General features: G+C 46.2%; 1 protein-coding gene across 4 annotated transcripts in view; it reads right to left on the bottom strand.

Moving 5' to 3' along the window:
• Positions 1 to 1,719: 1,719 nt before the first annotated feature.
• Positions 1,720 to 12,513, bottom strand: part of LOC139563443 (B-cell lymphoma/leukemia 11B-like) — a 116,826-nt gene continuing 106,032 nt past the window's right edge. Inside the window, exons 3-5 of one of the 4 annotated variants that reach the window (XM_071382119.1) lie at positions 8,800 to 10,695; positions 7,602 to 7,671; positions 1,720 to 4,942 (exon numbers count right to left, since the gene is read on the bottom strand). In XM_071382119.1, the coding sequence (XP_071238220.1) occupies positions 4,924 to 4,942; positions 7,602 to 7,671; positions 8,800 to 10,695 (1,985 nt within the window). In that variant the 3' untranslated portion in view covers positions 1,720 to 4,923. Of the gene's footprint in view, positions 4,943 to 7,105; positions 10,696 to 12,513 lie in introns of those variants that run through there. The other 3 variants (XR_011672563.1, XM_071382120.1, XM_071382117.1) reach the window with 3 other exon arrangements.

Consider the following 12,513-nt stretch of genomic DNA (forward strand, 5'->3'; position numbering starts at 1 on the left):
GTTGATAGTGAGTGTATATGAGTGTGTGTGTTGATAGTGAGTTTATATGAGTGTGTGTGTTGATAGTGAGTGTATATGAGTGTGTGTGTTGATAGTGAGTGTGTATGAGTGTGTGTGTTGATAGTGAGTTTATATGAGTGTGTGTGTTGATAGTGAGTTTATATGAGTGTGTGTGTTGATAGTGAGTGTATATGAGTGTGTGTGTTGATAGTGAGTGTATATGAGTGTGTGTGTTGATAGTGAGTGTATATGAGTGTGTGTGTTGATAGTGAGTGTATATGAGTGTGTGTTAGTATTCCAGGGTGTGTTGGTATGAGCGGCATGTAGAATATCTTGATGATGGGAGCTAAGTCAAACTCAACAGCCCTGCTCAGATCAGGCACCCGCAGAGCCAGCCCGTCAGTCAGCTTAGACAGCCTCTGTAGGACCCCAAGAGGGGGACTGTACCAGTACTGTAGAACATCCAGCTCCCTTCTTCAATCCCTCTACGTCCAACCAGCCAGCGGGGAGCAGTTCCCTTCTTCAACCCCTCTACGTCCAACCAGCCAGCGGGGAGCAATTCCCTTCTTCAACCCCTCTACGTCCAACCAGCCAGCGGGGAGCAATTCCCTTCTTCAACCCCTCTACGTCCAACCAGCCAGCGGGGAGCAGTTCCCTTCTTCAACCCCTCTACGTCCAACCTGCCAGCGGGGAGCAGTTCCCTTCTTCAACCCCTCTACGTCCAACCAGCCAGCGGGGAGCAATTCCCTTCTTCAACCCCTCTACGTCCAACCTGCCAGCGGGGAGCAGTTCCCTTCTTCAACCCCTCTACGTCCAACCAGCCAGCGGGGAGCAATTCCCTTCTTCAACCCCTCTACGTCCAACCAGCCAGCGGGGAGCAATTCCCTTCTTCAACCCCTCTACGTCCAACCAGCCAGCGGGGAGCAATTCCCTTCTTCAACCCCTCTACGTCCAACCAGCCAGCGGGGAGCAATTCCCTTCTTCAACCCCTCTACGTCCAACCAGCCAGCGGGGAGCAGTTCCCTTCTTCAACCCCTCTACGTCCAACCTGCCAGCGGGGAGCAGTTCCCTTCTTCAACCCCTCTACGTCCAACCAGCCAGCGGGGAGCAATTCCCTTCTTCAACCCCTCTACGTCCAACCTGCCAGCGGGGAGCAGTTCCCTTCTTCAACCCCTCTACGTCCAACCAGCCAGCGGGGAGCAATTCCCTTCTTCAACCCCTCTACGTCCAACCAGCCAGCGGGGAGCAATTCCCTTCTTCAACCCCTCTACGTCCAACCAGCCAGCGGGGAGCAATTCCCTTCTTCAACCCCTCTACGTCCAACCAGCCAGCGGGGAGCAGATTGAGTGACAGGGATCAGAGTCTGCAGTGCAGGAAATGTGCCACCAAGGATCCCTTCATATACCCAGGCATTTATGTATATCCTGAAGTGGATTTTAGAAGTGGTTTTGGATGAAAAGACGGAATAAGTGCGATGGTATTGGATTAGTTTTTATGCACATGGAAGGAAGAGTGAAATATGTTATTTTGTAAGTTTAATGTCAGAGGTTTTCTTTTCTATGTATTCATAAATTTCTACATTTCAGAAGTTCCATTACTTAAAAATGTGTGCGTGTGCGTGTGCGTGTGCGTGTGTGCGTGCATTGATCCTGTTGCATAATGTGGTGAACATGCATCTTTCTGATGTATTTCAAATAAAGAGTGCAGAGACAGGCCAAGTGATGTCTGAATGTCATGTTTACTGTAACGAACCAATGGCATTGGACTCATCAGGCCTGAGAACGACGGAACGCTGTCCTCACCTCCGTGACATCATAGACAACACAGCCAATTGCAGCCTAAAGAATCAGTTCATGTATTTAAATAAAGTGACATCACACACAGCATAACATCCCTACTCAAAGCCCCCAGACCCCCCCTGTATGTCCAGACCCGGAACACTTTCCTTTGTATTCGAACATTATTACATATAAAAAATTACAGATTTCTCCATGTCTTTATCCCAACCCTGTATTATTCTTTAAATACAAACATGAAAAAAAATCTGAAAGGAAATAGTAAAATGATTGAATGTCAAACCTAAAGAGTGGAAAGCAGCAAAGCACTTTGTATTTTCATTTCCTAATTCAGGACCGGCGTACTAACGTCAACTCGGTCTCTCATGTAGAGGGACTACTGGCCTAGCCCAATACACCTGCACCTTTGAAGGAAAACAAAATGAATATACCCACAGACTGGGCAGTGTTCCATGAATATGTCTATACACAAAGTGAACACCATCAACAGCCTACCTTAGCCTTGCTCTGCTTGGTGTTCTGTCTACGGTGCACAGGGGTGGACAAACAGTGCAGCCAACATGGAATAGCTCTTAGCACATATCAAAGCACCAATATTTTAAGGGAAACATAAAATGGTAAAAAGAAGGTAAAACACAGATTTGGGTGTTCTGTGCTGCTAAACAGTTGGAGGACAGTTATGTACATCTAAGTGAGCAGCTTTCATATAAACACCCTGGTTCTGACTGATTGATAGTTGTCCATATGATTGTGGTCAGGTACGGTAGCTACTAACTGCCTGTAATTGTAGCTTCTGGTTTGAGGCGAGTGCAGCTTGTAGCTTTGATTGTATCCAGCCAGCCTCGGCTTCTCTGTGTACACTACATGGTTCTGTGAGACGATGTCTAACTAAGGTATCCAGATATATAATCTCCCTGCATCTCATAAGAAACTTTACAATTTTTTCTCCAATGTGTGTGTCTTTTTCTACACACTCTATCTATGTCCTTTCTCTGACTGGTGGCCAGACCTGTCTGCCTGCGTCTCTACCACATCATGCTTGTATATGTTCTCCATTCTCCTCATGCTGTGAAATCTATGGGTTGGCAGGTCAGGTTCCTGTACAACTGACACACAGGTCACCAAAGGTCAAGGGTCAAAGGGCAGCTAGATGACCCCAAAGAGAGAAGGTCACTGCCAGTGCCAGTTAGAACACATAGAAATGTTCAAATCTAAATAAAATGAAATAAAAACAAAAAATATGTACAACCAACAGAATAGTAAACAAAAACATCTACTTGTGTATTTTTGTTGCTGAAAGGTCAAACAACCTTTTATTTCCCTTCTGTACAATAAGGTTCATGTCAAAAATGCAGATTCATCATGGGTTTTTTGCACTATTTTATCCTGCCAAATTAAATCAAATATATTGTGGCAGCCTGTGAGTTTTATCTTGAAGTTGCAATGTTGTCCCCCTCCCCCAAATAAGATAATGACATACAGGTACTTAAAGTACCCTTTTTCACAAAGGATGCACATACAGGTTAAAAAATACAAGCTTCTGTAGAAAGACAGCAAGTGCCTACACATGTATTTCAAACCAGCCATGAAGAGTATCCATTCCACAAGCAGAACATAGATACATGTCAGTATTTACTGCAAAGCAATAACAATGTTCCATAGTTTCTACGAGGGAAAATTTAAGACATTATGCAGCTGCCCCCCCCCACCCCATCCAAGTTTGTTACAGTTCACTTTTTTTCATTCATTTATTTTCATTTTATTACACCAAGGCAGCAAAAGAAGAAGTTACTAAAACTGAAGACTTTTACAGTTACAGTGACAAAAACATTTTTAAAAGACCCACAATTTAAATTGTACTCCAAAATAAAAATAAAGAAACAATAACTTTTTTTATATTTTTGTAAAATGCCCAGGCATTCTCCAATATTACAAATACTGGTATACTTTTACAGTAAACAAGAAAAATGTCATATATATTCATATATATTCATATATATATATATACTAAAACCCCGTCACCAAAAAACAATATACACATCGCCACCATGGCATTCAGAGAAAATGTATAAGCAAACTTGAAGAAAAGAAATACTTGTTTAAAACACACATACACACAAATATTATTTTACCCTTGTACTTGTTTCAATACTGTAAACGTATTTTAAGACAGAGTGCACTAAATTCTTTTTTTGTTTCTGCAGTTCCTGATTTTTAGTCCAGTCTCTTCCTTGACTATTGTGTGACATAACAATCCACTCTGGCCATGTTTCTAGGGATACAGTCTTGTCCTGATTTGAAGAATTTGATATATATCTATATAGGTTTATGCATTTCTATGTACATATGCATACATATATACAGACACAGACACATCAATGTTGTGCTGGGTACTCCTAACCTAAATGCAGCTTTGTTTTATTTTTAGAAGTAATATCTCTGATATTCTATTGAAATTTCATAAGCAAATTAGAAACTAAGTTGACACATAAATTTGATACATTGTTTTCATTTTGTTCAAATCCTTTGCTTCACAAAAGTGTTGCATTTGTCTTGAGAGACGGTGAATAGGAAGATCAGTATTCAAGGCACACTCATGTCAAATTGAATGGCAGTACAAAAAGTGTCCCAATAAATTAATTTTCATTTTTATAGTGCCAGTATTGGGAAAGCCAAGCTTATAGCAACGCTGGCACTTCAATATCAGATGATCCCAAACTATAGAACCCTTCACCCAGGCCGAGTAAATCCAGTTACAGTCATTTCTTGCTCAGAAGCCGTATTTTCCATTTTCCATTTTCCATTTTCTTTTTCTTTTGTGTGTAAAAAAATGATTGACAAATCATAGTGCGGGTCAACTGCAAAAATATGTTTATGTTTTTCTCTTCTGTTTTTCTCAATGACAGATTTTTAACTCAATAAAACATTTTTGCTTGGATGTCAAAGGTCAACTTGAGGGGGTTTGAACAGGGGGGTAGGACAGGGGTACATTATTCAAAATAACAAGGAGTGGTGATTTGGGCAAAGGTTGGTGCTTGCTGAAGACCGAAAAATCTTTCCTAAAAAGCTCACTCAGCTGTGCATTCTGTGTGTGTCAGAGTTGCTACTTCTTTCAGAATGCGTTCAACTACACATCACAGGGAGCCCTGAATGAGGAAAGAAAGAAAAAATTGTCTTACTGTTTGGGCACACGCTCAACAGAATTCTACAGACACTGTTTGTATCTAGAACTGTGCAATTTACTGGTCTGCATATCACTAAGTAACTAACTGCCACTGGTTCTGTCTCGCAGCGGACAAGACCATTTTAACCAGAAGAAAAATACAACATCATAAACATTTTGACTATGGCACACTATACAATCTAACTTGTTATTATACAGGTATAAATTCATTTGGTCAAAATGTATAGATATTTATAGAAAAAAATGCATAGGGCAGTGATATCATAAAACATTGTTACTGAATGTATGTAGAGTTAATAATAATATAGAATTACATTTTAAGGTACGTAATTCTCATCTGGTTAAAGAGGTGGTGTCCGCTTTGGCTGTGACTATTGCCACCACCCAGCCCCTTCCTAAACCACCACCCAGACCCTTCCTAATCCACCACCCAGCCCCTTCTTAAACCACCACCCAGGCCCTTCCTAATCCACCACCCAGCCCCTTCTTAAACCACCACCCAGTCCCTTCCTAAACCACCACCCAGACCCTTCCTAATCCACCACCCAGCCCCTTCTTAAACCACCACCCAGTCCCTTCCTAATCCACCACCCAGCTCCTTCCTAATCCACCACCCAGCCCCTTCCTAATCCACCACCCAGCCCCTTCCTAATCCACCACCCAGCCCCTTCTTAAACCACCACCCAGACCCTTCCTAATCCACCACCCAGCCCCTTCTTAAACCACCACCCAGCCCCTTCCTAATCCACCACCCAGCCCCTTCTTAAACCACCACCCAGCCCCTTCTTAAACCACCACCCAGACCCTTCCTAATCCACCACCCAGCCCCTTCTTAAACCACCACCCAGCCCCTTCCTAATCCACCACCCAGCCCCTTCCTAATCCACCACCCAGCCCCTTCCTAATCCACCACCCAGCCCCTTCCTAATCCACCACCCAGCCCCTTCTTAAACCACCACCCAGCCCCTTCTTAAACCACCACCCAGCCCCTTCCTAATCCACCACCAGCCCCTTCTTAAACCACCACCTAGCCCCTTCTTAAACCACCACCCAGCCCCTTCTTAAACCACCACCCAGCCCCTTCCTAATCCACCACCCAGCCCCTTCCTAATCCACCACCCAGCCCCTTCTTAAACCACCACCCAGCCCCTTCTTAAACCACCACCCAGCCCCTTCCTAATCCACCACCCAGCCCCTTCTTAAACCACCACCCAGTCCCTTCCTAAACCACCACCCAGACCCTTCCTAATCCACCACCCAGCCCCTTCTTAAACCACCACCCAGTCCCTTCCTAATCCACCACCCAGCTCCTTCCTAATCCACCACCCAGCCCCTTCCTAATCCACCACCCAGCCCCTTCCTAATCCACCACCCAGCCCCTTCTTAAACCACCACCCAGACCCTTCCTAATCCACCACCCAGCCCCTTCTTAAACCACCACCCAGCCCCTTCCTAATCCACCACCCAGCCCCTTCTTAAACCACCACCCAGCCCCTTCTTAAACCACCACCCAGACCCTTCCTAATCCACCACCCAGCCCCTTCTTAAACCACCACCCAGCCCCTTCCTAATCCACCACCCAGCCCCTTCCTAATCCACCACCCAGCCCCTTCCTAATCCACCACCCAGCCCCTTCCTAATCCACCACCCAGCCCCTTCTTAAACCACCACCCAGCCCCTTCTTAAACCACCACCCAGCCCCTTCCTAATCCACCACCCAGCCCCTTCTTAAACCACCACCTAGCCCCTTCTTAAACCACCACCCAGCCCCTTCTTAAACCACCACCCAGCCCCTTCCTAATCCACCACCCAGCCCCTTCCTAATCCACCACCCAGCCCCTTCTTAAACCACCACCCAGCCCCTTCTTAAACCACCACCCAGACCCTTCCTAATCCACCACCCAGCCCCTTCCTAATCCACCACCCAGCCCCTTCTTAAACCACCACCCAGCCCCTTCTTAAACCACCACCCAGCCCCTTCCTAATCCACCACCCAGCCCCTTCCTAATCCACCACCCAGCCCCTTCCTAATCCACCACCCAGCCCCTTCTTAAACCACCACCTAGCCCCTTCTTAAACCACCACCCAGACCCTTCCTAATCCACCACCCAGACCCTTCCTAATCCACAACCCAGCCCCTTCTTAAACCACCACCCAGCCCCTTCTTAAACCACCACCCAGACCCTTCCTAATCCACCACCCAGACCCTTCCTAATCCACCACCCAGCCCCTTCCTAATCCACCACCAGAGAAACATTAAATATGAATGGTGATCAAAACAGAAAGCAGAGTTTAAGGAGATACACCTTGCCTAAAGAATGTGTCAATACCTGGCAGTTTGAAATGACTGAGTGAGACTGAGGGTGATGAGACTGTCTGTAATGCTACTCTGTGCCCAGTGTCCGATAGGGAGTTTGTAATAGTGCTGAAAGATGTAATAGTCAGCTGGCAGAGGAGTGAGACACAGTGTGCATCAGAGACGAGGGACGGGGAATTGGGAGGAGAGTGTAATATATGCAATAATCTAAGGGCACGGGCGATTGTGTTAAACTCATCCGTGGAATGATAATGAAGAGGTGAATAACATCATGAAGAAGAGGGAAGAGACCCCTATAGCTCACCCTAAGATCTCCCTGCTCTCTCTGGCTATAAAGCTCCGCAGTTTAGCCCGACGGTTTAGCCATCCTACAACTGTGTGATAAAAGATAGAAAACATCAGTATGTGCATTGTCATAGCATTTCTGTTATGTTTAGTAGGATGGGTTAGGGTGAGTTTAGGAGGAGCTAGTTTAGATGCAGTGTGAGAATACTATGAGGGGATTCTAAAGAAATACACAATGTCTCTGTTTTTCTAGCGTTGTCTGTCAGGGGTGGGTACTAGGTACCAGTAAGCAGCTGCCTTTGTGATCATCTGTTTCTTCTTCTTCTTTATTTTTAATGGATGTATTTACTGGAGAGGAGGCAGGGTTTGTGAAACCTCCGGATCCTCTTTAGATTTACTGTCATAAATGACATTCAGTGCTACATATCCAATTAGATTAACATGTTAAAAGTCAGTTCATGCTACAATGCCAAAGGATTGTTGTCCGCAAATGTATATCCTATCATGTATAACAAACAAAAAATAGCTTTCTCAGTTATGCTTAAAACATTTTGTAAGATTAAATTCGGGCTTCTCTTCAGGAAATTACACGTGTAGTTTAAATATACAATTTTCTATAAGCAGTGGCCTAAAGATTATTTAAATGTATTTTTTTTTCTGTCTGCTAAAAAAAAATCTCAGGATATCCTCTGGGTTTAAAAAAATGAAATAAAATCCCAGCAATTAAAATAAAAAGTAAAACAAAATAAAATAGTACCTGCACATGCCAAAATATTACAAAATACAATAAATACAGAAATTATTGCACAGTTAAAGGCTCCAAAAATGGTATCATTTAATTAATCCTCTGATCAACCGTTATAAAGGATCATTAGCCAAATAAGGCAGTTTAGACCGGCTTTAATTGGTGCTGTTAATATCTGTTTGTTTGTCTAATTGTTTTTCTCAGTTAGCAGTTTATTAGGCAAAAACATAAAATTAACCCAAAATGCGATATTTAAGAAAAAGAGTATCCAGCTACCCATTTTTGTATTTGTTTGTTTTTCAAGGTTGTGGCGAAAGAGGCAAAATAGGAAAATCTGGCTTAGCTTCTCTCGCTTCAATTTTGACCTCGTTGGTCATCAAATGTTCCCCATGCCACTTTTTCATGTGTTTCTCGAGAGTGCTGTACACACTGAAGGGCATTTGGCAAATGTCACAGCGGTACACTTCCTTACCCATCTGCCCGTGGGTCTTCATGTGGCGTGTGAGCTTGGAGCTCTGGGCGCAGGCGTAGTTGCACAGCTCGCACTTGTAGGGCCTCTCTCCCGTGTGGCTGCGCCGGTGCACTGTCAAGTTGCTGCAGTTCTTGAACACCTTGCCGCAGTACTCGCAGGTGTCGCTCCGTCGGCTCTCCTTGGAGCTGGGCCGGCCGGATCCCATTCCCCCCAGGTGAGGGGTGCTGCCCCCGCTGGCTGTGCCGCTGCGCCCCGACAGGCCGCCATCCAGGAGGTCCCCAGGAGGCGTGGAGAAGCGCAGGCTGCCGTTCTCAGACGAGTGCTCAGAGGAGGTGCCGAAGGGAGATTGTCTGGAGTCGGTGAAGCCCAGGAAAGGGTCTTTGATGAAGTGTCGTGAGGCGGCGTAACCCACCAGCCACTGGGAGTAGACGTTCTCAGAGGGGATGATTGGTGCCGGGGGCATGTCCAGATCCTTCTCAATCTTGATCCTCTTGTTGGAAGAGTTGGACAGGCTAGGGCTGGTGATGGGTGTGGGCTTGCGGGGGAAAAGGCTTGAGAAAGAGTTGCCGGAGCCACAGTTCCTGCCGTTGACAGTGGGCCTCTGGTGATCCCTTTCCATCTGGTGGTGATGGTGCTCCCTCTCCATCTCTCCCACCACAGAGTCCTCATCCCCAGTGTCCCGCTGCCCGTCGGACCCCTTCTTAGAGAAGGGCATCCGATTTTTACGATTGTCGACTATCAAGTTATTGTACTGCTGTATAGTGCTCAGGCCCACATTCTCCACCATCTTACCCAGGGAGAGAGAGTTCTTCTCGTCTGGCGGCGGCTTGGAGCCGTTCTCACGGTTACGGTAGAACTCCATGTTGTCCATGCTGAAGTTTGACTCTGGCCTGCTCTCGTTCTCCATCTCCTCTTCATCCTCTTCCTCTTCCTCCTCTTCACCCTCACCCCTGAAGTCTCCCTCTCTGTTCTTCATGCCTTCTCCGGTCACTTCGCTGGTGCCCGGCTCGGGTGAGCTGGTGGTGGAAAGCCCATCGTCAGACCTCCCTGTCATGGAGCCAGATTTGTGCATGTGTGTCTTCATGTGTCTCTTCAGCTTGCTGGCCTGGGAGCAGGCATGGTCGCATAGCTGACACTTATAGGGCTTCTCCCCGGTGTGGCTCCGCCGGTGGACCACCAGGTTGCTCTGGAACTTGAAGCTCTTCCCGCAGAACTCGCATGACTTGCTCTTGGCCTGTGTCTGGGGCGGGGTGGTGCTGTTGGGGGGCATGGCCGGCAGGGGCGGGGTGCTGAGAAAGGGTGACTTGGGGCTTGGCTGGAAGGGGTTGGGGTTGAGCAGGCGGTGCATAGGGTTGGCCCGGCTGGGCGAAAGAGGAGGTGTGGCCACGTTATTGCTCCCCGCCAGCTCCCTGAGCCGCCTGGAGAAGTCCATGGATTGTGCCTCGATGGCCATGGGCGTCAGCCGCATCACCCTCTCAAAGGCACTGGGGTGCTGGGAGATGAGCCCCATTTCCTCGGCACTAAGGCGTTCCAGCCGGTGGGGGTCCAGGTGGTGGCGGGGTGAGGGGCTGACGAAGGGCGGCGTGTTGGGGAGGCCTCCGCGGTTCTCCATGAAGCCTGGTGGGGGCTCCCGGAGCAGGGGCCCAGTCATCCTCAACAGGTGGAAGGGGTTGTTCTCTCCCAGAAAGTTGGTGAGGGGGGACTGGGGGATGGAGTCCTGGCCCATGGGGGGCCCGGGGATGGTGATGCGGGGGGTGAGCGACGAGCTGGAGGGGTTGGACTCCAGGTAGATGCGGATGCCATGGCTGTTCTGGGCATGCTGCAGGAGGAACCAGGCACTGGGGAAGGGCTGCTTACATGTGGTGCAGATGTAGCTTGAAGGCTCGTCCCTGCCTCCTGCAACACAGGAGAAACACATACAAGAAAGAAAATCATTAAAACATGTTCTTCAAAAGAAAATATTGTTGAATGAATTCAATGACAGTAACTTCACATCTATCTGAGGAATAATATTGAGATTTTTAATGGAGTGTTTAGTGGTATTCGGTAGTCAGTAAAAATACAACATGTTTGGTGTTTCTGTATGGTGAAGCTGGTGACTGTGTTTGTATTTCTGTTACCATATTTCCTTACAATAAACCTATTTCTTACGTATGGGGAGTGAACCAACTGAAACACACCTGGATATCTGACAGCTGTGTTTGCAGGATTTAAAACTACCACTGAACATGGTTATCACCCGGTCATGTGTTGATTTCTACAACGAGAGGAACTTTGCAGAGAGAGAGCCATCAGACAGACTTTTGTTATCCACTTCATATTTGCCTAATACCTCCAGTAGCTGAAAAAGTCTTTACACATCATGTTGTCACATAACAGGGACATACTTATCAGGCTTTTGACAAGTGCATTTCCATAGTCACTGTGGATTGGCCGACGCGGTGGGACCACTGTACACACCAGTTTAAGTGCTCTTTAATCTCTCCTACTTACAAATCTCAAAATGATCACACCATGCAAGTGTGTTTTGGTGTGTGTGTGTGTGTGTGTGTGTGTGTGTGTGTGTGTGTGTGTGTGTGTGTGTGTGTGTGTGTGTGTGTGTGTGTGTGTGTGTGTGTGTGTGTGTGTGTGTGTGTGTGTGTGTGTGTGTGTGTGTGTGTGTCTTTAAACACACGTAGCCCTCCAAGCAGAGGGACTTTAATCATCACAGAGACGGCAAAGTAATATGGCTCTATGCTGAGAAAGTACAACTTAAAGATTTAAGGAACTCTCATCACTTTCTAACAAATAAAGGCATCGTACCTCGAGGGAACAAATAAAAAAAAGAGAGGAAAGAGGAGAGGAAAATAAAGATGGTGGAGTATTAAGATAAATGACTGCTAATAAATAGGGAGAACGCGGATGGAGAGATTGAAAGGGAGCGGTAAATTATTACTGGTCTTGGGGTTGTTATTTGGTATTTAACTGACATCCACTGGGTGCTTTGTGTCATTCTAGACACACAAATTCAATACAATAGAGCTGAAAACACTTCAGAGCGTTTGAGAAAATATAGGGTAAAGTTTTAGTGTTTACAGGTCTCCTTCGTAAAAGAGGTCTTCTGACCTCAACAGACTTCCTGTATAAATAAAGGTTCAGTACAATAAAAAAAATAACAAGACATGTATAACTTCTTTTCTCTGTGTGTGGTTGTTCAACTTTGCAAATGAAGAGGCACTTAATGACTCACCACACACATTTAGACGGCGGGATCAAATATTGACTTGTAAATCTCCAAAGTAAGGTTTGGCAATATGTACATTGTTACCTCATGCCAATAAAGCTAATTGAATTGAATTGAAAGAGAGCGAGAGCGAGAGCGACAGACAGACAGACAGACAGACAGACAGACAGACAGACAGACAGACAGACAGACAGACAGACAGACAGACAGACAGACAGACAGACAGACAGACAGACAGACAGACAGACAGACAGACAGACAGACAGACAGACAGACAGACAGACAGACAGACAGACAGACAGACGTTCTAGGCTGTGGTGCTTGGCATAGCTCTGTACCTTTAACAGTACATAACTAATTGATGGCCCAGCCCCTGTGTTACACATGCCGGTTGGGTAATGCCAATGGGACTCGTTACCGCAGCGACACAAACAAGCATAATATCCAGCACATGCAGTGAAAATGGACGTTAAACACAGACTGTCACGTTC

Source organism: Salvelinus alpinus, chromosome 34 (genome assembly GCF_045679555.1).
Source record: "Salvelinus alpinus chromosome 34, SLU_Salpinus.1, whole genome shotgun sequence".
NCBI lineage: Eukaryota > Metazoa > Chordata > Actinopteri > Salmoniformes > Salmonidae > Salvelinus > Salvelinus alpinus.